At 36.1% G+C, this 27,862-nt stretch overlaps 1 protein-coding gene across 1 annotated transcript in view; it reads left to right on the top strand.

The window, feature by feature from the left end:
* LOC138318841 (cleavage and polyadenylation specificity factor subunit 2-like) overlaps positions 1 to 27,862 on the top strand; it is a 199,422-nt gene that overhangs the window by 121,313 nt on the left and 50,247 nt on the right. Inside the window, exon 10 of the mRNA XM_069261581.1 lies at positions 10,001 to 10,168. Coding sequence (XP_069117682.1) covers positions 10,001 to 10,168 — 168 coding nt within the window. The remainder of the gene's footprint in view (positions 1 to 10,000; positions 10,169 to 27,862) is intronic.

The raw sequence follows: 27,862 nt of genomic DNA, 5'->3' as shown, positions 1-27,862 counted from the left end.
ATAAAAATGACTTAATGGATACTTCATCTTTTTACATGACCTTTGAGTGCCTTTGACCTTGGTGTAATATAATCTGTGATTAGCTTTGACCTAATCTTTGATAAATTTGCCCTTGATGTGATATGGCCTTTGATTGGCTTTGACCTTGATGTGGTATGACCATTAGTTGGCTTTGACCTGAGCTTTGATAGAGTTGACATTGGCATGATATGACCTTTGATTAGTTTTTATCTGGCCAGTCTTTGATAGGTTCGACCTTGATATATGACCTCTGGTTAGCTTTGACCTGACCTCTGGTTAGCTTTGACCTGACCTTTGATTGTTTTGACCATGGTTTGAAATTAACATTGGTGGCACACTGACTGACCAATTTGCTGTGATTTTGATTAGATATGACCTTCAAGATATGTAGCATGGAATATACTGTTGACCTTCAAGTTGATTTGCTTGTTGTAACCTTTATCTATGACACTCCATGACAGATATTGGTTAGGTTTTACCATCAAATACACTTGTATGACATCATCAAGAAAGCTGAAATGATGCGGCACTTAAAAATCAGCATTAACTCTTAAGCTCAATAGATGAAATTGAATATTGGAAAAAAATATCCATCCTTTATTATTCTATATTAACAACAGATTGAAAAGATATTAAGAAAATCTGCTTTCCTAGCGGCTGATCATGTAACAGTCTGGGAAGTAAGTGGATATTCTGATATTACCTGTCATAGATATCGACCGAGATGTATTATTTGATTAGAAAACAATTCCTATGTATACTAGACATGTGATTGCCTATACTCTGTAGTGTCTGATATATAAGCTTCAGATAAATATAAGATTGGATCAAGCTGTATATGTATATATTACATACATCATCTAGTGACAGCTCCAGAATTCTGCTGAAGTCCTCTACTTCAACATCAAATACCTTCTCACAGACAATACTGTGGTAAAATACATATAATAAATGGATGATTGATTAATTTGAAATGATGATTTTTCTCCCTTTGATAGATAAGAAAACAAAACATCAATATTTCAGATAATTTCTTTGTCAATAATGGCAACCCAGCCTTTATATTCTAATGGTCCTTTTACACAAGACATATGTATATTTCTCTGAATTTTTATTCTGAACTTTTAAGATTAGTATTTGCATAACTGATTATAACATCTAGCTGGCTTCCTTTGATAGCCAGAATAATGACACTAGGAATTTTCTTAAAGTTAACAATCAAATAACATGGGGAGAAAATAGCTTTTGGAAAAATAAAACAACACCATAGTCTCAAGGAACATTGATGATGAATAAATGTTAAAGTTGATGTTGTTGAATAAAAAGTAGAGTTAACAGATATACTCAGAATCCCTTGTGTTCTTGTTTGGGAATTAAAATATCAGAAATACATCGGCTAGTCCAGGAACCTTAATTGTTTCTGGAGAAAAGTTAATGTCTAGAATAAGTTAAACCTTCTACACCATAGCTACTACTGGTAAAGTAATGCTTTCCAAAGTAATCCTGTAATTAGTTTATGATGTTATAGAATTGAGGACTTGTTATTTTAGTGTGAAATGAATGTTGGTAATACCTTGATATAATCATGATATGAAAGTTTAAGTTGCTTTAAGTTACCGTATTTTGAAAATCAATATTTAACCAGTTCAGATTGAAAGGTATTTCTATTCAGTATATGTTTCTCAAAAATTAATCTCTGCAAACCGTAAATCTCAAAATTTTGTAGGTACAAAAGAAAGTTCACTTACGGTAGTCTCTAGGTAGTGGAAGCATTATGACCTATGAAAATTTGAGTGTTATGTGTTTTTGTGTTTCTAATAGTGCATGGTAAAGAGAAGTATAATACTATTTTTCTGTCCTAGCCGTCATACATTCTTGTTGATTACCATGTGGCACGCCCAATTCATTAGGCTGAATCAGTAATGAATTTTGCAGGAATTTTGCATGTATTAGATAATGGTATATGTCAAAGTTCAGATGTTTTGTTTCATCACCAAGGCTCCAGGAGTGCTTTCCAGGGTTTACATAACACATTTGATCTTCATTACATCTCAGTTCTACAACACAAGCACACACACCCTGTCAATGTACTGTTAAATTATAAACCACTTATTATCATTGTTTTCCTATCTGACCTTCTCCTATTACTTCCCAGCTTGTGATTGGTGATAGGCGCGATGTCACCAGCCAAATTCTTACCAGTCTTTATACACGTGTGTCACAGTATCACCATCATTATCCCATCATACTTAGACTACCTGTACGTGATAATAATACATGTACCTATTAGATGTTGTACATGGGACATCATTATCATCATTTTTGAGATTGATTTCTTTTAGATAGTTGCGTTGTTGCCTTATCATGGCCAATTGCAACCAATAACGCTAATTTTGTTTACACAAGGATGAAAATACCTGGTAGTCAATGCGGCACCATCTGATTTTTGGATAATAACTCGTAATTACATGAACAATTGACCTATCAGAACAGCCTATTCTACAGCTGGGAGTATATGTACAGAAATTAGATTGTCAATCCTTCCAGCTGACGGTACAATACTTTTACATTTCATCAAATCTGTACTTGGTATCCAACATTTCGCCACAAGTCCTTTATTTCTGTGTCAAAAATTCTTATTTCATTTAGGGCTGTTGCCTAATACTTGCTGTAGATTAGTGATTTTCCTTGGTAAACTGAACTTTTATCCAGCACCTCAACTCGACCTTAATGACCTTGGCACCATCTTATTGGAGTATATTCAAACAAAACAGAAACTGCCTAAAGTTTAATAACCTTCTGATCCAGCTACAAATATTTTTAATATGATAGATGACAATCAATTTTCTTTGTGGTGATATTCATTATTTACGGATGTAAAAATTCATTAAGCAAATGAGTGAAACATGTGTGTTGAATTGGTTGTTTTTATCTGTGTTTATTTACAGTTAGAGTCTGGAGGTTATGTTTAGGTTCAGCCCAGTGGACCAGAGGTGTTAAAACCATATAATTAGTGGCATAGGCCTAAGCTTCATCTGTTACCCACAAATATTATATAATTAGTGGTATAGGCCTAGGCTTCATCTGTTACCCACAAATATTATATAATTAGTGGTATAGGCCTAGGCTTCATCTGTTACCCACAAATATTATATAATTAGTGGTATAGGCCTAGGCTTCATCTGTTACCCACAAATATTATAATATAGGCCTAGGCTTCATCTGTTACCCACAAATATTATATAATTAGTGGTATAGGCCTAGGCTTCATCTGTTACCCACAAATATTATATAATTAGTGGTATAGGCCTAGGCTTCATCTGTTACCCACAAATATTATATAATTAGTGGTATAGGCCTAGGCTTCATCTGTTACAATCATTCATGTTACCCACAAATATTATATAATTAGTGGTATAGGCCTAGGCTTCATCTGTTACCCACAAATATTATATAATTAGTGGTATAGGCCTAGGCTTCATCTGTTACCCACAAATATTATATAATTAGTGGTATAGGCCTAGGCTTCATCTGTTACCCACAAATATTATATAATTAGTGGTATAGGCCTAGGCTTCATCTGTTACCCACAAATATTATATAATTAGTGGTATAGGCCTAGGCTTCATCTGTTACCCACAAATATTATATAATTAGTGGTATAGGCCTAGGCTTCATCTGTTACCCACAAATATTATATAATTAGTGGTATAGGCCTAGGCTTCATCTGTTACCCACAAATATTATATAATTAGTGGTATAGGCCTAGGCTTCATCTGTTACCCACAAATATATAATTAGTGTATAGCTAGGCTTCATCTGTTACCCACAAATATTATATAATTAGTGGTATAGGCCTAGGCTTCATCTGTTACCCACAAATATTATATAATTAGTGGTATAGGCCTAGGCTTCATCTGTTACCCACAAATATTATATAATTAGTGGTATAGGCCTAGGCTTCATCTGTTACCCACAAATATTATATAATTAGTGGTATAGGCCTAGGCTTCATCTGTTACCCACAAATATTATATAATTAGTGGTATAGGCCTAGGCTTCATCTGTTACCCACAAATATTATATAATTAGTGGTATAGGCCTAGGCTTCATCTGTTACCCACAAATATTATATAATTAGTGGTATAGGCCTAGGCTTCATCTGTTACCCACAAATATTATATAATTAGTGGTATAGGCCTAGGCTTCATCTGTTACCCACAAATATTATATAATTAGTGGTATAGGCCTAGGCTTCATCTGTTACCCACAAATATTATATAATTAGTGGTATAGGCCTAGGCTTCATCTGTTACCCACAAATATTATATAATTAGTGGTGTAGGCCTAGGCTTCATCTGTTACCCACAAATATTATATAATTAGTGGTGTAGGCCTAGGCTTCATCTGTTACCCACAAATATTATATAATTAGTGGTATAGGCCTAGGCTTCATCTGTTACCCACAAATATTATATAATTAGTGGTATAGGCCTAGGCTTCATCTGTTACCCACAAATATTATATAATTAGTGGTATAGGCCTAAGCTTCATCTGTTACCCACAAATATTATATAATTAGTGGTATAGGCCTAGGCTTCATCTGTTACCCACAAATATTATATAATTAGTGGTATAGGCCTAGGCTTCATCTGTTACCCACAAATATTATATAATTAGTGGTATAGGCCTAGGCTTCATCTGTTACCCACAAATATTATATAATTAGTGGTATAGGCCTAGGCTTCATCTGTTACCCACAAATATTATATAATTAGTGGTATAGGCCTAGGCTTCATCTGTTACCCACAAATATTATATAATTAGTGGTATAGGCCTAGGCTTCATCTGTTACCCACAAATATTATATAATTAGTGGAATAGGCCTAGGCTTCATCTGTTACCCACAAATATTATATAATTAGTGGTATAGGCCTAGGCTTCATCTGTTACCCACAAATATTATATAATTAGTGGTATAGGCCTAGGCTTCATCTGTTACCCACAAATATTATATAATTAGTGGTATAGGCCTAGGCTTCATCTGTTACCCACAAATATTATATAATTAGTAGTATAGGCCTAGGCTTCATCTGTTACCCACAAATATTATATAATTAGTGGTATAGGCCTAGGCTTCATCTGTTACCCACAAATATTATATAATTAGTAGTATAGGCCTAGGCTTCATCTGTTACCCACAAATATTATATAATTAGTGGTATAGGCCTAGGCTTCATCTGTTACCCACAAATATTATATAATTAGTGGTGTAGGCCTAGGCTTCATCTGTTACCCACAAATATTATATAATTAGTAGTATAGGCCTAGGCTTCATCTGTTACCCACAAATATTATATAATTAGTGGTATAGGCCTAGGCTTCATCTGTTACCCACAAATATTATATGGGTGTTACGTAGTAGATGCTTTTGGCATCGCGATAAATCATCATGATTAACTACTTATACAAGTTGTTACAGTAAATAAACTGGAGTTGGAATATCATCATAGTAAATAAACTATAGGTAAAGATGTATATACCCAACGGTCATATACCTATGTCTGTACACCATTGAACTAGCTAGTGAGGTGTCGGTTAATTGCATTATTAGCTCACCTGGCCCGAAGGGCCGGTGAGCTTATGCCATGGCGCGGCGTCCGTCGTCCGTCGTCCGTCCGTCCGTCCGTCCGTCCGTCCGTCCGTCTGTCTGTCCGTCAACATTTCCTTTAAATCGCTACTAGTCATAGAGTTCTGCATGGATTGTGACCAAATTTGGCCACAAAGATCCTTGGGGAAGGGGAACAGAACTTGTATAAAATTTTGGCTCTGAGCCCCTGGGGGCAGGAGGGGCGGGGCCCAATAGGGGAAATAAAGGTAAATCCTATAAATCGCTACTTGTCATAGAGTTCTGCATGGATTGTAACCAAATTTGGCCACAAGCATCCTTGGGGGAAGGGGAACAGAACTTGTATAAATTTTGGCTCTGAGCCCCCGGGGGCAGGAGGGGCGGGGCCCAATAGGGGAAATAAAGGTAAATCCTATAAATCGCTACTTGTCCTAGAGTTCTGCATGGATTGTGACCAAATTTGGCCACAAACATCCTTAGGAGAAGGGGAACAGAACTTGTATAAATTTTGGCTCTGACCCCCTGGGGGCAGGAGGGGCGGGGCCCAATATAGGAAATAGAGGTAAATCCTATAAATCGCTACTAGTCATAGAGTTCTTCATGGATTGTAACCAAATTTGGCCACAAACATCCTTTGGGGAAGGGGAACAGAACTTGTATAAAATTTGGCTCTGACCCCCCGGGGGCAGGAGGGGCGGGGCCCAATAGGGGAAATAAAAGTAAATCCTATAAATCGCTACTAGTCATAGAGTTCTGCATGGATTGTAACCAAATTTGGCCACAAACATCCTTGGGGGAAGGGGAACAGAGCTTGTATAAATTTTGGCTCTGACCCCCCGGGGGCAGGAGGGGCGGGGCCCAATAGGGGAAATAAAGGTAAATCCTTTAAATCGCTACTAGTCATAGAGTTCTGCATGGATTGTAACCAAATTTGGCCACAAGCATCCTTGGGGAAGGGGAACAGAACTTGTATAAAATTTTGGCTCTGACCCCCCGGGGGCAGGAGGGGCGGGGCCCAATAGGGGAAATAAAAGTAAATCCTATAAATCGCTACTAGTCATAGAGTTCTGCATGGATTGTAACCAAATTTGGCCACAAACATCCTTGGGGGAAGGGGAACAGAGCTTGTATAAATTTTGGCTCTGACCCCCAGGGGGCAGGAATGGTGGGGCCCAATAGGGGAATTAGAGGTAAATATTCAAATTTCTTCAGAAAATAAACAATGAACCTGTATCCAGAATATTACTTGGCATTACAAACCAGGTGAGCGATACAGGCCCTCTGGGCCTCTTGTAATTATTGTGCTGCCTGTTTCAGAAGATGTCACAACTAAAAATGCTACAGGGGAGACAACCTCTGGTCACTGTCCAGGTTGTTCATGTGATAATATCTACTTAACATGCCCTCATGAAAATATAGCATGTAGCTGTAGGTTATTATTATTGGGGTTTTGGGGGGGGGGTATTTTGAGAATTGTAGAGAAAAGATTTTTGCAGGATGTTGCAAAAACACAAATAGACAGCTGAATTATATATGTTATCGTGAATAGATGTCAAAATTTTTTCATTTTAAGTTGTTATCATGAAAAGCTTGACCCTGAGAAATAACCTGATATATATAGTAGGTCAATAAAAATGTACTTTACTTAAAAAACATTTTATTTTTATCAGTAGGACTAATGAAAGTCCTGTAACAGTACATGTGTAAAGAGCCTAGGGATTTTACTCTGTATAACTTAGGGAACAATGAAAACTATATATCTCTAAACACAATCTAATTAATGATTGAATTCTTTTAGAAACAATAATTGTTTTTTCACCTAATCAATTGTTTGGCCATGACTTCAGACAAGCAATTAAGGCTTAGTTTGATCTAAGAACCTTTGACACTGTTTAATTAATGAGAAAGCCGTTATAATTAAATAGAAGGTATAACGAAGTTAATGAGACAGATTCTCTAGGGTGAGATTTTACAGACAGTTAATACAAGCCATTAACATGCTGATGAATTACTAGTTAGTCATTAACGAGTTATTAATTAGATTGGTGGTACATTGATTGTAGCTACTGTTACTGCATGTTAAACTTTCCAACCCTCGTACGGTGGGGAGGGCAGGGACAGGAACGGTGGGGTAGGGAGGGGCATTTGCAGGGATTTAGAAGATATAAAGTTTGAATATAAAAATTGGTAGAATACATGCAGTATATATTAGACATTATCAAGGTTTCAGACAAGGATAAATTTTTAATTACAAACTGTTGTGCTAAGGAAAGGGAGACTGATATCGAGATATTAGTTTGTATGTATCATATTATATGCAATTGAAAAAATAGCATATATATATATATAAACATGCAGTGATATTTTTCATTGGAAGCTATCGATATAATGCAAGTTTAAGAACACATCAAGCGAGAGATATTTTAATATATCTTCAAATAAAAGTTTATCAGATTTTGTCTAAGTCATGTCCCTGGTAGAAGGACATTATGGTAATATTGCATGCCATATGGCTTTATGTTGAATATTATATAAAGCAATAGGTTAAGTATTTTAAAGAACATTACACAGGGTATATCACTGATAAACAGATCAGGCAGGTACTGCACAGTAATGTGCTATAAATGCTGAAAATCTAATGGATTTCCAAGCTGCTGCAACTATAGTGTGGTTCTCATCCGATTTAGCTAGGTTGTCATTGACCATACCCATTAATTGAATGTGAATGGAGAATGAATTAATTGTTTTGCTGAAATACTGACTTAAAATGTCTAATTTTTTTGGGAATAAAAATACATAGTTGGCATACTCATTAACTCCAATGATAGTGGTGAATCAGTTGATTTCTGAAGCCACTGAAATAATACCTTTTATTTTGGTAGCAACGACTGTTTCAGAAAGCTTGTAGTGGCCAATCAAGTGGTTATAGACTGTCTCAAGGGACCCACAGTGGTCAAGTAGGATGTTATACTACATTGGAGACCTTTCTTTTCATTGTTTGATAACATGACATTTCTAAATTCCTGATGGAGCTATCTCTCTTTTTTAGCCCACCATCATCAGATGGTGGGCTATTCAAATCGCCTTTCGCGGCCTTTCGTCCGTGGTCCGTGGTCAATTCTGTCCGTCCGGATTTTTTTCAATTGATTAAGTCCCTATTCTTGTTACCGCTACTTCTCAGCAAAGTACTGAAGGGTTCTTTCTTTCTCAAAAAGTTTCATTATGTCAGGTTGCCCTAGGGCCCTAGTTGTGCATATTGCATTTTTTGACCGATCAGACAACAAGATGGCCACCAGGCCGCCATCTTGGATTTTGACAATTGAAGTTTGTTACCGGTATTTCTCAGAAAGTTATGAAAGGATCTGTCTCAAATTTCGTGTGCAGGTTCCCCTAGGTCCCTAGTTGTGTATATTGCATTTTGGGACCGATCGGCCAACAAGATGGCCGCCAGGCAGCCATCTTGGATTTTGATAGTTAAAGTTTGTTACCGCTATTTCTCAGAAAGTAATGAAGGGATATGTCTCAAATTTTATGTGCATGTTCCTCTAGAGGTCTTGTTGTGCATATAGCATTTTCGGACTGATCGGTGAACAAGATGGCCGACAGGCCGCCATCTTGGATTTTGATAGTTGAAATTTGTTACCGCTATTTCTTAGAAAGTACTGAAAGGATCTGTCTCAAATTGTATTTGTAGGTTCCTCTAGGTCCCTAGTTGTGCATATTGCATATTGGGACCGATCGGTGAACAAGATGGCTGACAGGCAGCCATCTTGGATTTTGGTAATTGAAGGTTTATTACCACTATTTCTCAGAAAGTACTGAAATAGTCTGTCTCAAATTACATGTGCAGGTTCCCCTAGGTCCCTAGTTGTACATATTGCATTTTCAGACCATTCGGTGGAAAAGATGGCCGATAGGCCGCCATCTTGGAATTTGATTTTTATTGAAGTTTGTTACTGCTATTTCTCTGAAAGTACTGAAACGATCTGTCTCAAATTTCATATTTAGGTTCCCCTAGGACCTATAGTTGTGCATATCTATTGCATTTTGGGACCAATTGCTGAACAAGATGGCCAACAGGTAGCCATCTTGGATTTTGATAATTGAAGTTTGTTACTGCCATATATCTCAGTAAGTAATGAAAGGATCTTTCTCAAATTTTATATGAAGTTTGTAGTAAAAGTTTGAAAAGCAGAGAAAAGATCCATCTTTCCATTGTCAGATGTAGATCATTCTTTGGTGGGCGCCAAGATCCCTCTGGGATCTCTTGTTCTTAATGTGACCTTGACATTATTAGATATGTACAGGCTCTCCCTTTATTGCGTAACAATGACCTTTAATATGTTTCAGGTGGTTCTATCCAGTGTTCCTGACCTACAGTGTGGTTTTTCCCGCGACCTTTTTGTAGCATGGTGCGGCAGTGCAAAGAACAGTATTATTTTGACCAATCGTACATCTCCTGGCACTCTTGCCCGCCAACTGATTGACAATCCTGAGAACAAGACAGTGACCATGGAGGTTGGTATATTATCTTGGTACTATCCACTGATCCAGTCTTTCAGTTTAAAAAAAAAAAGAAAGAAAAAAAAAAAGGTAATATGTTCAGTTCTAACCATTACAGTTACGTACAGAGCATTACAGACATGGACACTTACCGTAAGTGTTGCTCATGTAATGTGACATTCTGTCATATCGTGTCTCTTCCTGGTAAAAATAGCCAAATATCCAACCAACCACCAAACAAAAAGTTTTTTTATATAAAATCTTTCATTCTATATTTTTGAAAACTTTGATAAACAATTTGACATACCAACAGCCTCAGTATTCAGGGCTCGAATTTCAGGCTGTTTTACTTGCTTTTTGCGAGTAGATATACCAGAATAACAAGTGAAAAAAATATGCACTTGCTTATTTTAGCACGTGCTTTTTATCAGGGACAACTGTAAAAATGGCATAATGATTGTGAAAAATTGTTCAAATGGAAAATATGGGGACCCAGTTCTTACAATAATGTTGTTGATATTTATTATGTTCTTATACACCTCACATCATCATGCAAAAATAAAGGATTTTATATATAACATAACTGTAATTTGAATACGGATATTAAATTGTAAGTAAAAATATATATTTTAGCAAGTAAAAATTTAGGGCACTTGCTATTTTTAGCAAGTTACAAAAAATGTAAAATTCGAGCCCTGGTATTGTAATAGGTCTGTCATAGAGACGTCAAACAATTACATTAATGGTCTTGTTCAATAAGCATTTTCAGTATAAAGGTAAGTGGGTGAGTACCAGCCTGGTAACAGTGTACTAGTCAGACGGTAATGAACGCTATTGTTAGGAATGTAATATTTTTGACCTCGTCCTGGTGGACAATAAAGATCTCCAGACTGTAAGTGACCTTTAAAACTGAAACCTGACTGAAGAAAGCATCTAATGCTTGATTGACATGTAGCCATTACCCAGGCAAAAATGTTTTGTAACAAAATACATGCGACATTTAACTTTTCACTGAGACTTTTACAGTGTTAGATTATTGTTAGGATCACCTGATCATCAGATTCTATGGTACTGTGAGCTTCCCTTACCTATTAAAATAAAGCAGCATATGCTTCATCCATGCTGTGTTCATTCTGTATTTATAATGTATTAATGTTGTAAACATGCTGAAAAATAATAGTGTCGTGTCTAGTCTGTGATTCATCGGAGTCTGAAGGGGGGAAGGGAGTGGTCTATAAAAGGAAATAGAACAAAGTATATATTTATTTACTTTAAATGACTAGTATAACTACTGAACAAGTGAATGCTACAAGCCAAAAGGGTCTCTTTGTTCGAAAATAAGTCAAACTTATACCTTATATGGTACAGAGTTTTCTTTTAGAAGGTTTTGTCTTTCGGATACTGTCGATATAGCATACCTCATTGGAAGAAGTACTTTTGATATATAGCATACCTCTGAATGTTTTGTGATATTCAGTTAAATATTCTGGTAAGCAATTCAAGCCCTATTGGACTCTTGATTTGATGGCTTTGATTCTTCTTCACCTCAGTAGTTATATTCACATCAATCCAACATAAATCCTAAAACAGTTTGAATTACATAAAATATGAAATATTGGTGTGATAACCAGACATGATGACGTACTTTTATGTGTTATAGAGAACACTAATTGTTTGTCTTCGTTTGTGGTACAGTAACGGCCAGCCTAGTAGTTCACTTGTCCAGATACTTCCTCCCTTCTACTTCCTGTTTACACGTTTATTTTCCGGGCGTAATAGTTAGTTTGCCCTGATTTGATGTAATTTCCGACTTCAGTCGGACATGCTAGAATTTCCTGTCTAGACAGAATAAAAACAAAGCTTTTACTCCCCATTTGTGTCATAACTTTTCTCCATAAACACCATGTATTTTAGGTCTATTATATCTCACATTGAATTAAGTCAAACGATTACACCATAGCAGGCAATTTATATCACTTGGCATACATTTACATTGCTATAATGTAAGGACACTTTAAAGATTATCAAAGAGTGAGAAAGACAAGATTTGAATCTTGATTTATACACAGTGGTACAGAGGCGACACAAAAAAAAAAAAAATTTAATGTAGGGAAAGAAATGTTTTTCAATGTAAGATGAACATTTTTTTATTCATGTAAGGTGAAAAATATTGTTATGTAGTGTGAAAAATATTTTTTATCCTCCCGCGAAACCCGTTTGCTTGAGATATTATTTTGGGCTTGGTCTGTCTTTTACCATGGATACTTTGTCAAAAATACCAAATTACTGTTTCTTTCTGTTTCCAGGCTATAACTCCAAAACTGTTCAATGTAGTTCCTTGAAACTTTTTGTGTGTATCAGGTTACAATTTTTTTTGTTACCTGCTGTTATTTTTTTCAGTTTTACAATACTCACATAATTTTAAAGTTATACTTGAATAATTGTTACTTTGACCTTGATGTTTTTAGGTTTTTACCGTATTTCACCGCAAATAAGACCCCCTTCCCAGAGAAGAAATAAAGGTCAAAAGTGGTTGGTGGTCTTATTTGCGGACAACCCGCCTGGTAACATCGATCTATGAGGTCACCATCTTGGATTTTTTAATGTCCTGTCATTGTTGTAACAGTCGTATGACAGATGGGAAATAGCAATAATACTAGGGCAGTTGAAACGTAAGTCTGAAAGGGAAACACATTATTGCAAGAGTCATGCGGACATTCACCAATGAACAAAACGAAGAAGAAGCAGCATCATAAGCAAAGTCATTTTAGTCTAGAAGTTCTAATAATCGTATAGTTATTTTAAAATATTCAAATTCGGTTATTGTTTACGATCACAACTACATCTCCATCTTAGTAAACATTTGAATCAATAGCCGTTAATCGGAAGGACGATCGCCGTTCAGACTCAGGCCTATTTAAAATTCACTGCAAACTTTTACATATCAAATTTGTCCATAAACAGAAGAATTTATGTACATTTGTCTCAGCCAAATGAGCAAACGATCGTGATTTAACTTCAACGTGCCGACATGCACTGATGCAGTTGTTTATAACATCGTACAGACGTGACATGTGTAGGAAAATGGCGCCGGGTTGAAGCCATACTTTCACATTTTCACCGGGTCGTGTTTGGGAGTTTGATCGGTATTGCTATTGATACAACGATAGTTTGATAAAAGAAGAGATACAATAGGACCAGTATTTGGCCTTGATTTTTCAGGCCGAAAAATATTAACTCTGATCCACATCAATTTCACATCAATAAATACTCTCATACTTGCCATTCATCAAAACATAACTTTTTGTAACCATGTACACGATGTGCTCCACCTATGATGTCATCAAATTGATGATTTTCCTCTTCTCGCCAAATTTTGCTAGAAATTCGTCATCTTTAGGTTAGAAAAGGCTTGAAATGGATTTGGCCGCCACCTTGGAGCAACTTTATATTTTGCAAGTATATGCGTAAATACACGATACACAACATGTGAAAATCTCTTTCTGCTCCACGAAGGCGGCCACATTCATTTTTAGAGAAAACCATTCAAAAAGTATGATTTTTCAAGGATTTTTGTGAAAATTGGCGGGACACTGCCTGTTGATGACGTCATAGTGAACATAAACGGCACATGCGGGATATTTTCGGGATGTAATGTGTTAGCAAATGTATTCAACAGTTATATGGCAAAATATGTTGTTCTTTACTGGAGAATTAATTTTGGGGCCATATTCGAGTCTTAACGTACCTTCTCCTTTCAGATAATAATACAAGTATTAACTGCATTAAAACATCGTAGCAAGTATTTTTGTATCCAGAGTAAAACACAAAACTTTGCGGCTAATCATACTATACTGACTGCGTAAACAAAACATGGCAGCCGAAAAGTAAAGCATGGTTTCTCCAACTGATCGTGAACTACAGGTATGTTACGTTCACAAATAAACATATTTGAAACTGTAAATGCCTTAAGTAGATGTTTAAGGTAATGATTGTATTGAGTTAGAATCCACGACTGCAGAAACGATCTGCACCAATGACGAATATCTTTGCCGATTCATGTAAAAAATGACAAGCCGTACGAACACTAAAACATGGTGAGCATGCCGATATGAAGTGTTCATGGAAACATAAATCGGCGTATTTTGTTGAAAATAACCTCCAATTAAATATGAGCACTGTCCACAATTCGTAGTTATTGATAATGAAATTAAATCACCTGTGAATTAACTTGAATTAAATGACAAAAATAACAAGCACACAAACAGTTGTTTACTACCTGATTTTTCCATGCCAATAAAAAAAAACAAAAAGAAGTTCTGATACAAAGTCATTTTGGTGATATTTTTAATTAATCCATGGCTCAAATCCATCATCCAGTAAACTGAAAAATAGGTGGGAGGTCTTATTTACAGACATCCCCCCTAATTCTGAAAATGTTTCAAAATAGGTGGGGGGTCTTATTTGCGGGAGGGGTCTTATTTGCTGTCAAATACGTTATACCAACTGCGGGGTACAAAGGATAATGCAACGCTTTGCAGCTCCTTCTTTTCTTTTACATGCTGACGTAAAATTTAATACGGGCTCAAATAACCTTTAACTTGCATGTAAAAGAAAAAAAACAGAAAAAATTATCTTTTCTTCAAAACTGTACTTTTTTGTCTTACATAAAAATATATAATTTCTTGTCTTACATATTTTTCATCCTACATAAAAAAAAAATTCTTGCCTTACACAAAGTGTTTAAAGTGAGCATGTTAACATTTCTTGTGAACATGTAATATGTTTTATATGAGCTTGTAAATTTTTGTTATGTTTTTCACACTACATAAAATGAAATTTTTTCCTTCATAATTTTTTTTTTTCCGTATCTCCTCTGTCGCTGTACTTGTCTGTTCATGGCTAGTCCTTGTATATGATTATTTATCTGATCATGCCGGGTCCTAGTATATGATTACATATCTGTTCATGCAGAGTCCTTGTATATGATTACTTATCTGTTCATGCCGAGTCCTTGTATATGATTACATATCTGTTCATGCAGAGTCCTAGTATGATTACTTATCTGTTCATGGCTAGTCCTTGTATATGATTACTTATCTGATCATGCCGGGTCCTAGTATATGATTACATATCTGTTCATGCAGAGTCCTAGAATGATTACTTATCTGTTTATGCCGAGTCCTAGTATATGATTACTTATCTGTTCATGCCGAGTCCTTGTATATGATTACTTATCTGTTCATGCCGAGTCCTGTTATATGATTACTTATCTGTTCATGCCGAGTCCTTGTATATGATTACTTATCTGTTCATGCCGAGTCCTTGTATATGATTACTTATCTGTTCATGCCGAGTCCTTGTATATGATTACTTATCTGTTCATGCCGAGTCCTTGTATATGATTACTTATCTGTTCATGCCGCCGAGTCCTAGTATATGATTACTTATCTGTTCATGCCGAGTCCTTGTATATGATTACTTATCTGTTCATGCCGAGTCCTAGTATATGATTACTTATCTGTTCATGCCGAGTCCTTGTATATGATTACTTATCTGTTCATGCCGAGTCCTAGTATATGATTACTTATCTGTTCATGCCTAGTCCTTGTATATGATTACTTATCTGTTCATGCCTAGTCCTTGTATATGATTACTTATCTGTTCATGCCGAGTCCTAGTATATGATTACTTATCTGTTCATGCCGAGTCCTTGTATATGATTACTTATCTGTTCATGCCTAGTCCTAGTATATGATTACTTATTTGTTCATGCCGAGTCCTTGTATATGATTACATATCTGTTCATGCCGAGTCCTTGTATATGATTACTTATCTGTTCATGCCTAGTCCTTGTATATGATTACTTATCTGTTCATGCCTAGTCCTTGTATATGATTACTTATCTGTTCATGCCGAGTCCTAGTATATGATTACTTATCTGTTCATGCCGAGTCCTTGTATATGATTACTTATCTGTTCATGCCGAGTCCTTGTATATGATTACTATCTGTTCATGCCGAGTCCTAGTATATGATTACTTATCTGTTCATGCCGAGTCCTTGTATATGATTACTTATCTGTTCATGCCTAGTCCTAGTATATGATTACTTATCTGTTCATGCCGAGTCCTTGTATATGATTACTTATCTGTTCATGCCTAGTCCTTGTATATGATTACTTATCTGTTCATGCCGAGTCTTGTATATGATTACTTATCTGTTCATGCCGAGTCCTTGTATATGATTACTTATCTGTTCATGCCGAGTCCTTGTATATGATTACTTATCTGTTCATGCCGAGTCCTAGTATATGATTACTTATCTGTTCATGCCGAGTCCTTGTATATGATTACTTATCTGTTCATGCCGAGTCCTTGTATATGATTACTTATCTGTTCATGCCGAGTCCTTGTATATGATTACTTATCTGTTCATGCCGAGTCCTAGTATATGATTACTTATCTGTTCATGCCGAGTCCTTGTATATGATTACATATCTGTTCATGCCGAGTCCTAGTATATGATTACTTATCTGTTCATGCCTAGTCCTTGTATATGATTACTTATCTGTTCATGCCGAGTCCTTGTATATGATTACTTATCTGTTCATGCCGAGTCCTTGTATATGATTACTTATCTGTTCATGCCTAGTCCTTGTATATGATTACTTATCTGTTCATGCCGAGTCCTTGTATATGATTACTTATCTGTTCATGCCGAGTCCTAGTATATGATTACTTATCTGTTCATGCCGAGTCCTATTATATGATTACTTATCTGTTCATGCCTAGTCCTAGTATATGATTACTTATCTGTTCATGCCGAGTCCTTGTATATGATTACTTATCTGTTCATGCCGAGTCCTTGTATATGATTACTTATCTGTTCATGCCGAGTCCTTGTATATGATTACTTATCTGTTCATGCCGAGTCCTAGTATATGATTACTTATCTGTTCATGCCGAGTCCTAGTATATGATTACTTATCTGTTCATGCCGAGTCCTAGTATATGATTACTTATCTGTTCATGCCGAGTCCTTGTATATGATTACTTATCTGTTCATGCCTAGTCCTTGTATATGATTACTTATCTGTTCATGCTGCCGAGTCCTAGTATATGATTACTTATCTGTTCATGCTAGTTCCTTGTATATGATTACTTATCTGTTCATGCCTAGTCCTTGTATATGATTACTTATCTGTTCATGCATGCCGAGTCCTAGTCGTATATGATTACTTATCTGTTCATGCGAGTCCTGTATATACTTATCTGTTCATGCCTAGTCCTGTATATGATTACTTATCTGTTCATGCCGAGTCCTAGTATATGATTACTTATCTGTTCATGCCTAGTCCTAGTATATGATTACTTATCTGTTCATGCCTAGTCCTAGTATATGATTACTTATCTGTTCATGCCGTTAGTCCTTAGTATATGATTACTTATCTGTTCATGCCGAGTCCTTGTATATGATTACTTATCTGTTCATGCCGAGTCCTTGTATATGATTACTTATCTGTTCATGCCGAGTCCTAGTATATGATTACTTATCTGTTCATGCCAGTCTGTTATATTACTTTCGTGTCCTTGTATATGATTACTTATCTGTTCATGCCGAGTCCTTGTATATGATTACTTATCTGTTCATGCCGAGTCCTTGTATATGATTACTTATCTGTTCATGCCGAGTCCTTGTATATGATTACTTATCTGTTCATGCCGAGTCCTTGTATATGATTACTTATCTGTTCATGCCGAGTCCTTGTATATGATTACTTATCTGTTCATGCCGAGTCCTTGTATATGATTACTTATCTGTTCATGCCAGTCCTTGTATATGATTACTTATCTGTTCATGCCGAGTCCTACTATGATTACTGTTCATGCCGCCGAGTCCTATTATATGATTACTTATCTGTTCATGCCGAGTCCTAGTATATGATTACTTATCTGTTCATGCCGAGTCCTTGTATATGATTACTTATCTGTTCATGCCGAGTCCTAGTATATGATTACTTATCTGTTCATGCCTAGTCCTAGTATATGATTACTTATCTGTTCATGCCGAGTCCTAGTATGATTGATTACTTATCTGTTCATGGCTAGTCCTTGTATATGATTACTTATCTGTTCATGCCGAGGTCCTGTATATGATTACATACTGTTCATGCAGAGTCCTAGTATATGATTACTTATCTGTTCATGCCGAGTCCTAGTATATGATTACTTATCTGTTCATGCCGAGTCCTAGTATATGATTACTTATCTGTTCATGCCGAGTCCTAGTATATGAATTACTTATCTGTTCATGCCGAGTCCTAGTATATGATTACTTATCTGTTCATGCCGAGTCCTTGTATATGATTACTTATCTGTTCATGCCGAGTCCTAGTATATGATTACTTATCTGTTCATGCCGAGTCCTAGTATATGATTACTTATCTGTTCATGCCGAGTCCTAGTATATGATTACTTATCTGTTCATGCCGAGTCCTTGTATATGATTACTTATCTGTTCATGCCGAGAGTCCTTGTATATGATTACTTATCTGTTCATGCATCCTAGTATATGATTACTTATCTGTTCATGCGAGTCCTTATATGATTACTTATCTGTTCATGCCGAGTCCTTGTATATGATTACTTATCTGTTCATGTTCATGAGTCCTAGTATATGATTACTTATCTGTTCATGCCTAGTCCTTGTATATGATTACTTATCTGTTCATGCCGAGTCCTAGTATATGATTACTTATCTGTTCATGCCGAGTCCTATGTAAATGATTACTTATCTGTTCATGCCTGAGTCCTTGTATATGATTACTTATCTTTCATCTGTCCTTGTATGATTACTTATCTGTTCATGCCTCCTAGTATATGATTACTTATCTGTTCATGCCTAGTCCTTGTATATGATTACTTATCTGTTCATGCCGAGTCCTTGTATATGATTACTTATCTGTTCATGCCGAGTCCTATTATATGATTACTTATCTGTTCATGCCGCCGAGTCCTAGTATATGATTACTTATCTGTTCATGCCGAGTCCTTGTATATGATTACTTATCTGTTCATGCCGAGTCCTTGTATATGATTACATATCTGTTCATGCAGAGTCCTAGTATATGATTACTTATCTGTTCATGCCGAGTCCTAGTATATGATTACTTATCTGTTCATGCCGAGTCCTAGTATATGATTACTTATCTGTTCATGCCGAGTCCTAGTATATGATTACTTATCTGTTCATGCCGAGTCCTGTATTTGGTACTCTAGTATATGATTACTTATCTGTTCATGCCAGAGTCCTAGTATATGATTACTTATCTGTTCATGCCGAGTCCTAGTATATGATTACTTATCTGTTCATCTGCCGAGTCCTTGTATATGATTACTTATCTGTTCATGCCGAGTCCTTGTATATGATTACTTATCTGTTCATGCCGAGTCCTAGTATATGATTACTTATCTGTTCATGCCTAGTCCTTGTATATGATTACTTATCTGTTCATGCCGAGTCCTTGTATATGATTACTTATCTGTTCATGCCGAGTCCTAGTATATGATTACTTATCTGTTCATGCCGAGTCCTAGTATATGATTACTTATCTGTTCATGCCGAGTCCTTGTATATGATTACTTATCTGTTCATGCCGAGTCCTTGTATATGATTACTTATCTGTTCATGCCGAGTCCTTGTATATGATTACTTATCTGTTCATGCCGAGTCCTAGTATATGATTACTTATCTGTTCATGCCGAGTCCTAGTATATGATTACTTATCTGTTCATGCCTAGTCCTTGTATATGATTACTTATCTGTTCATGCCGAGTCCTTTCATGTATATGATATGTTACTTATCTGTTCATGCCGAGTCCTTGTATATGATTACTTATCTGTTCATGCCGGAGTCCTTGTATATGATTACTTATCTGTTCATGCTTAGTCCTTGTATATGATTACTTATCTGTTCATGCCATCCTGTATATGATTACTTATCGTTCATGCCGAGTCCTTGTATATGATTACTTATCTGTTCATGTCTAGTCCTTGTATATGATTACTTATCTGTTCATGCAGAGTCCTAGTATATGATTACTTATCTGTTCATGCTAGTCCTAGTATATGATTACTTATCTGTTCATGCCGAGTCCTAGTATATGATTACTTATCTGTTCATGCTGAGTCCTAGTATATGATTACTTATCTGTTCATGCCGAGTCCTAGTATATGATTACTTATCTGTTCATGCCGAGTCCTAGTATATGATTACTTATCTGTTCATGCCGAGTCCTAGTATATGATTACTTATCTGTTCATGCCGAGTCCTAGTATATGATTACTTATCTGTTCATGCCGAGTCCTAGTATATGATTACTTATCTGTTCATGCCGAGTCCTAGTATATGATTACTTATCTGTTCATGCCGAGTCCTTGTATATGATTACTTATCTGTTCATGCCGAGTCCTTGTATATGATTACTTATCTGTTCATGCCGAGTCCTTGTATATGATTACTTATCTGTTCATGCCGAGTCCTTGTATATGATTACTTATCTGTTCATTCATGCCGAGTCCTAGTATATGATTACTTATCTGTTCATGCCGAGTCCTTGTATATGATTACTTATCTGTTCATGCCGAGTCCTAGTATATGATTACTTATCTGTTCATGCCGAGTCCCTTGTATATGATTACTTATCTGTTCATGCCGAGTCCTTGTATATGATTACTTATCTGTTCATGCCTAGTCCTTGTATATGATTACTTATCTGTTCATGCCATTCCTTGTATATGATTACTTATCTGTTCATGCTATCCTTGTATATGATTACTTATCTGTTCATGCCTAGTCCTAGTATATGATTACTTATCTGTTCATGCCGAGTCCTAGTATATGATTACTTATCTGTTCATGCCGAGTCCTAGTATATGATTACTTATCTGTTCATGCCGAGTCCTTTATGATTACTTATCTGTTCATGCCGAGTCCTTGTATATATGATTACTTATCTGTTCATGCCGAGTCCTGTATATGATTACTTATCTGTTCATGCCGAGTCCTTGTATATGATTACTTATCTGTTCATGCCGAGTCCTAGTATATGATTACTTATCTGTTCATGCCGAGTCCTGTAGATTACCTGTTCATGCCGAGTCCTTGTATATGATTACTTATCTGTTCATGCCAGTCTGTTATGATTACTTATCTGTTCATGCCGAGTCCTTGTATATGATTACTTATCTGTTCATGCCTAGTCCTTGTATATGATTACTTATCTGTTCATGCCGGAGTCCTTGTATATGATTACTTATCTGTTCATGCCTAGTCCTTGTATATGATTACTTATCTGTTCATGCCTAGTCCTTGTATATGATTACTTATCTGTTCATGCCGAGTCCTTGTATATGATTACTTATCTGTTCATGCAGTTCCTAGTATATGATTACTTATCTGTTCATGCCGAGTCCTGTATATGATTACTTATCTGTTCATGCAGAGTCCTAGTATATGATTACTTATCTGTTCATGCCTAGTTCTTGTATATGATTACTTATCTGTTCATGCGTAGTCCTTGTATATGATTACTTATCTGTTCATGCAGTCTAGTATATGATTACTTATCTGTTCATGCTGTAGTTGTATATGATTACTTACTGTTCATGTCTAGTCCTTGTATATGATTACTTATCTGTTCATGCCTAGTCCTTGTATATGATTACTTATCTGTTCATGCTGTGTCCTGTATATGATTACTTATCTGTTCATGCGTGTCTGTTATATGTTACTTATCTGTTCATGTCTAGTCCTTGTATATGATTACTTATCTGTTCATGTCTAGTCCTTGTATATGATTACTTATCTGTTCATGACGAGTCCTAGTATATGATTACTTATCTGTTCATGCCTAGTCCTTGTATATGATTACTTATCTGTTCATGCCGAGTCCTAGTATATGATTACTTATCTGTTCATGCCGAGTCCTAGTATATGATTACTTATCTGTTCATGCGAGTCCTGTATATGATCTTATTGTTCATGCCAGTCTTGTATATGATTACTTATCTGTTCATGCCAAGTCCTTGTATATGATTACTTATCTGTTCATGTCTAGTCCTTGTATATGATTACTTATCTGTTCATGCTAGTCCTTGTATATGATTACTTATCTGTTCATGCCTAGTCCTAGTATATGATTACTTATCTGTTCATGCCGAGTCCTGTATATGATTACTTATCTGTTCATGCCTAGTCCTTGTATATGATTACTTATCTGTTCATGCCTAGTCCTTGTATATGATTACTTATCTGTTCATGCCGAGTCCTTGTATATGATTACTTATCTGTTCATGCCGAGTCCTAGTATATGATTACTTATCTGTTCATGCGCCTGAAGAATATTTGCCGAGTCCTTGTATATGATTACTTATCTGTTCATGCCGAGTCCTTGTATATGATTACTTATCTGTTCATGCCGAGTCCTAGTATATGATTACTTATCTGTTCATGCCGAGTCCTTGTGTATGATTACTTATCTGTTCATGCCGAGTCCTAGTATATGATTACTTATCTGTTCATGCCGAGTCCTTGTATATGATTACTTATCTGTTCATGCCGAGTCCTTGTATATGATTACTTATCTGTTCATGCCGAGTCCTTGTATATGATTACTTATCTGTTCATGCCGAGTCTTGTATATGATTACTTATCTGTTCATGCCGAGTCCTTGTATATGATTACTTATCTGTTCATGCCGAGTCCTTGTATATGATTACTTATCTGTTCATGCCGAGTCCTTGTATATGATTACTTATCTGTTCATGCCGAGTCCTTGTATATGATTACTTATCTGTTCATGCCGAGTCCTTGTATATGATTACTTATCTGTTCATGCCGAGTCCTTGTATATGATTACTTATCTGTTCATGTCTATAGTTCTTATCTGTTCATGCGACTAGTATATGATTACTTATCTGTTCATGTCTAGTCCTTGTATATGATTACTTATCTGTTCATGCCGAGTCCTTGTGTATGATTACTTATCTGTTCATGCCGAGATCCTTGTATATGATTACTTATCTGTTCATGCCGAGTCCTTGTATATGATTACTTATCTGTTCATGCCGAGTCCTAGTATATGATTACTTATCTGTTCATGCCGAGTCCTATTATATGATACAGAGTTTAACCTTCAGCTCTTGTTCATTTCATGAGAACAGCCTTCAAATGTTGTACATGACATGGGTTTCACTTTCATTCTGGTCGATTAAGTTGGAGTGATCTTTAGTCTTTTCATGAAATTAAGTTTAAACTCATCTCTAAAGTGTAATCAATTTGACCTTTGTTTGATAGCTTTTAACTCGTTTACTTTTGATTCCAGGAAGCTTTGTTTGGTTGAGGTCTCTATATACTAAATTTGTTTCTATATTCTGGAATCTTTTACCCTGTCAGTTACACAGACTGTTCTTACCATTTAGGGAGATAGCAGCTTTTATGTGTACCCTAGAGATACCCTACAGATAAGTGATTTAGTAAGGTACGCCTTCTACACTTTCTCATAAAACAGGAAAGGTGTTTATGTATATATATCATTGTCTATACGTGCTCTTAATTGCCCCAAATCAGGAGATTTTAATTGTATTTCTATAGATTTCTCATGCTGTGTTCTTGTATTGTTTTGTTTCATCTCCTATATTTCCACTACCGTAAAGGCAGTGCACAGCAATCTGTTACTTCTCAGTTATAACAAGACTTCTTTTCTAGGTTTAGTACATGTAGTTATGTCCCCCTTACGGTGTAGGTAGGATAAGTAGTTATGTATACCCTTATGGTATGGAGTGTTCTAAGTTTAGTAGTTATGTCCCCTTTATGAGTGTTCTAAATTTAGTAGTTATGTCCCCCTTATGAGTGTTCCAAGTTTAGTAGTTATGTCCCCCTCACAAGTGTTCTAAGTTTAGCAGTTATGTCCCCCTTACAAGTGTTCTAAGTTTAGCAGTTATGTCCCCCTTACGATGTGGAACGCTCTAAGTTAAGTAGTTACCGGGGTACGTCCCCCTTACAATGTGAGATACTGTAAATTTAGTAGTTATGTCCCCCTTAGTAGTGTTCTAAGTTTAGTAGTTATGTCCCCCTTACTAGTGTTCGAAGTTTAGTAGTTATGTCCCCCTTACTAGTGTTCGAAGTTTAGTAGTTATGTCCCCCTAACTAGTGTTCGAAGTTTAGTAGTTATGTCCCCCTTACTAGTGTTCGAAGTTTAGTAGTTATGTCCCCCTTACAAGTGTTCTCAGTTTAGTAGTTATGTCCCCCTTACTAGTGTTCGAAGTTTAGTAGTTATGTCCCCCTTACTAATGTTCGAAGTTTAGTAGTTATGTCCCCCTTACTAGTGTTCGAAGTTTAGTAGTTATGTCCTATTGTTCCCCCTTATGAGTGTTCCAAGTTTAGTAGTTATGTCCCCCTTATGAGTGTTCCAAGTTTAGTAGTTATGTCCCCCTTATGAGTGTTCCAAGTTTAGTAGTTATGTCCCCCTTATGAGTGTTCCAAGTTTAGTAGTTATGTCCCCCTTATGAGTGTTCCAAGTTTAGTAGTTATGTCCCCCTTATGAGTGTTCCAAGTTTAGTAGTTATGTCCCACTAACTAGTGTTCCAAGTTTAGTAGTTATGTCCCCCTTACGAGTGTTCTAAATTTATTAGTTATGTCCTCCTTATGAGTGTTCCAAGTTTAGTAGTTATGTCCCCCTTATGAGTGTTCCAAGTTTAGTAGTTATGTTCCCCTTACGAGTGTTCTAAATTTATTAGTTATGTCCCCCTTAGTAGTGTTCTAAGTTTAGTAGTTATGTCCCCCTTACTAGTGTTCGAAGTTTAGTAGTTATGTCCCCCTTACGAGTGTTCTAAATTTATTAGTTATGTCCTCCTTGCTAGTGTTCCAAGTTTAGTAGTTATGTCCCCCTTACTAGTGTTCCAAGTTTAGTAGTTATGTCCCTCTTTCTTGTGTTCTAAGTTTAGTAGTTATGTCCCCCTTATGAGTGTTCCAAGTTTAGTAGTTATGTCCCCCTTACGAGTGTTCTAAATTTATTAGTTATGTCCCCCTTATGAGTGTTCTAAGTTTAGCAGTTATGTCCCCCTTACAAGTGTTCTAAGTTTAGCAGTTATGTCCCCCTTACGATGTGGAACGCTCTAAGTTAAGTAGTTACCGGGGTACGTCCCCCTTACAATGTGAGATACTGTAAATTTAGTAGTTATGTCCCTCTTTCTTGTGTTCTAAGTTTAGTAGTTATGTCCCCCTTAGTAGTGTTCTAAGTTTAGTAGTTATGTCCCCCTTACTAGTGTTCGAAGTTTAGTAGTTATGTCCCCCTTACTAGTGTTCGAAGTTTAGTAGTTATGTCCCCCTTAGTAGTGTTCTAAGTTTAGTAGTTATGTCCCCCTTAGTAGTGTTCTAAGTTTAGTAGTTATGTCCCCCTTGCTAGTGTTCGAAGTTTAGTAGTTATGTCCCACTAACTAGTGTTCCAAGTTTAGTAGTTATGTCCCCCTTACGAGTGTTCTAAGTTTAGTAGTTATGTCCCCCTTGCTAGTGTTCCAAGTTTAGTAGTTACGTCCCTTTTACAAGTGTTCAAATTTTGTAGTTATGTCCCCCTTACGTGTGTTCCAAGTTTAGTAGTTATGTCCCCCTTGCTAGTGTTCCAAGTTTAGTAGTTATGTCCCCCTTGCTAGTGTTCCAAGTTTATTAGTTATGTTCCCCTTACTAGTGTTCCAAGTTTATTAGATATGTTCCCCTTTTGAGTGTTCCAAGTTTAGTAGTTATGTCCCTCTTTCTTGTGTTCTAAGTTTAGTAGTTATGTCCCCCTTTCTTGTGTTCTAAGTTTAGTAGTTATGTCCCTCTTTCTTGTGTTCTAAGTTTAGTAGTTATGTCCCCCTTGCTAGTGTTCCAAGTTTAGTAGTTATGTTCCCCTTACGAGTGTTCTAAATTTATTAGTTATGTCCCACTAACTAGTGTTCCAAGTTTAGTAGTTATGTTCCCCTTATGAGTGTTCTAAGTTTAGTAGTTATGTTCCCCTTATGAGTGTTCTAAGTTTAGTAGTTATGTCCCCCTTACGAGTGTTCCAAGTTTAGTAGTTATGTCCCCCTTACGAGTGTTCCAAGTTTAGTAGTTATGTCCCCCTTACGAGTGTTCCAAGTTTATTAGTTATGTTCCCCTTATGAGTGTTCTAAGTTTAGTAGTTATTTTCCACTTACGAGTGTTCTAAGTTTAGTAGTTATTTTCCACTTACGAGTGTTCTAAGTTTAGTAGTTATTTTCCACTTACGAGTGTTCTAAGTTTAGTAGTTATTTTCCCCCTACGAGTGTTCTAAGTTTAGTAGTTATGTCCCCCTAGTTTAGTAGTTATGTTCACCTAGTTTAGTAGTTATGTTCACCTAGTTTAGTAGTTATTTTCCACTTACGAGTGTTCTAAGTTTAGTAGTTATTTTCCCCCTACGAGTGTTCTAAGTTTAGTAGTTATGTTCACCTAGTTTAGTAGTTATGTTCACCTAGTTTAGTAGTTATGTTCACCTAGTTTAGTAGTTATGTTCACCTAGTTTAGTAGTTATGTTCACCTAGTTTAGTAGTTATTTTCCACTTACGAGTGTTCTAAGTTTAGTAGTTATTTTCCCCCTACGAGTGTTCTAAGTTTAGTAGTTATGTTCACCTAGTTTAGTAGTTATGTTCACCTAGTTTAGTAGTTATTTTCCACTTACGAGTGTTCTAAGTTTAGTAGTTATTTTCCCCCTACGAGTGTTCTAAGTTTAGTAGTTATGTCCCCATTACGAGTGTTTTAAGTTTAGTAGTTATGTTGCCCTTATGAGTGTTCTTAGTTTAGTACCTTTTTTGGTTTTTGACATTACATGACCTTTAATATTGTGTATATTTTGTCAACACATGACCAAGCTATCTGGATGTTGTGTACATGACCTTTGATGTTGTGTAAACCTGCAATAGCGGACACCTCTATATAGCGGACACCTGTCTATAACGGACAGTGCTAGGAATCCCCAACAAAAGTCACTATATTAATGTAATGTATATAGCAGACACCTCCTCAATGCGGACAACGGACACTAAATTTAGTCCACAAGACAGTAAAATTATAACGGACACAAATAAATTTTCCGAACGTCGGTACTTTCACTCGAAAAAACATAAGCTTTCAGTAGAAGTTAGACTACATAAATATACTGTATAGTGGACACAAAAAGACATCATTTTGAATAAAAAACACTATGAATTGAATGTGTATAGCGGACACTTTCTATGAAGACAGCGGACACTTAAATTTAGCCTGAAGATAGTAAATATTCTATAATACAAACATCTTATTTTGAACCTGTGCATCGGTAAAACAACAAAGGAAGCCGTATCGGCAATGTTCTTTTGCGTTAGTCAATTAGAGTTATTTCCCTTACGTCACCTTTCATAACACTTTGGGGTTTGCATTATATCTGCGACTTTTTTATGTCAGCCAGTTCACGACTATATGTGTTTACATTTGTTTTGTCTGAAATAACAGAGATTCGAGACAGCGTGGACACTTTACTCGGCTCATTAACAATGTGTTTAGAACAATTATATGTACGGACCAATGAGTGACGAAAAGATGGAATCTTCCAAGATATTGTCAACCCCAAATGGAAATTTTTGAACGAGCCCAAACATCGATTTTCTCATTTTGTGC

This window comes from Argopecten irradians, chromosome 3, assembly GCF_041381155.1.
Source record: "Argopecten irradians isolate NY chromosome 3, Ai_NY, whole genome shotgun sequence".
Classification (NCBI taxonomy): Eukaryota; Metazoa; Mollusca; class Bivalvia; order Pectinida; family Pectinidae; genus Argopecten; species Argopecten irradians.
Note: the sequence above shows the minus strand (reverse complement) of the source record. Positions and strands in the feature narration are given on the sequence as shown.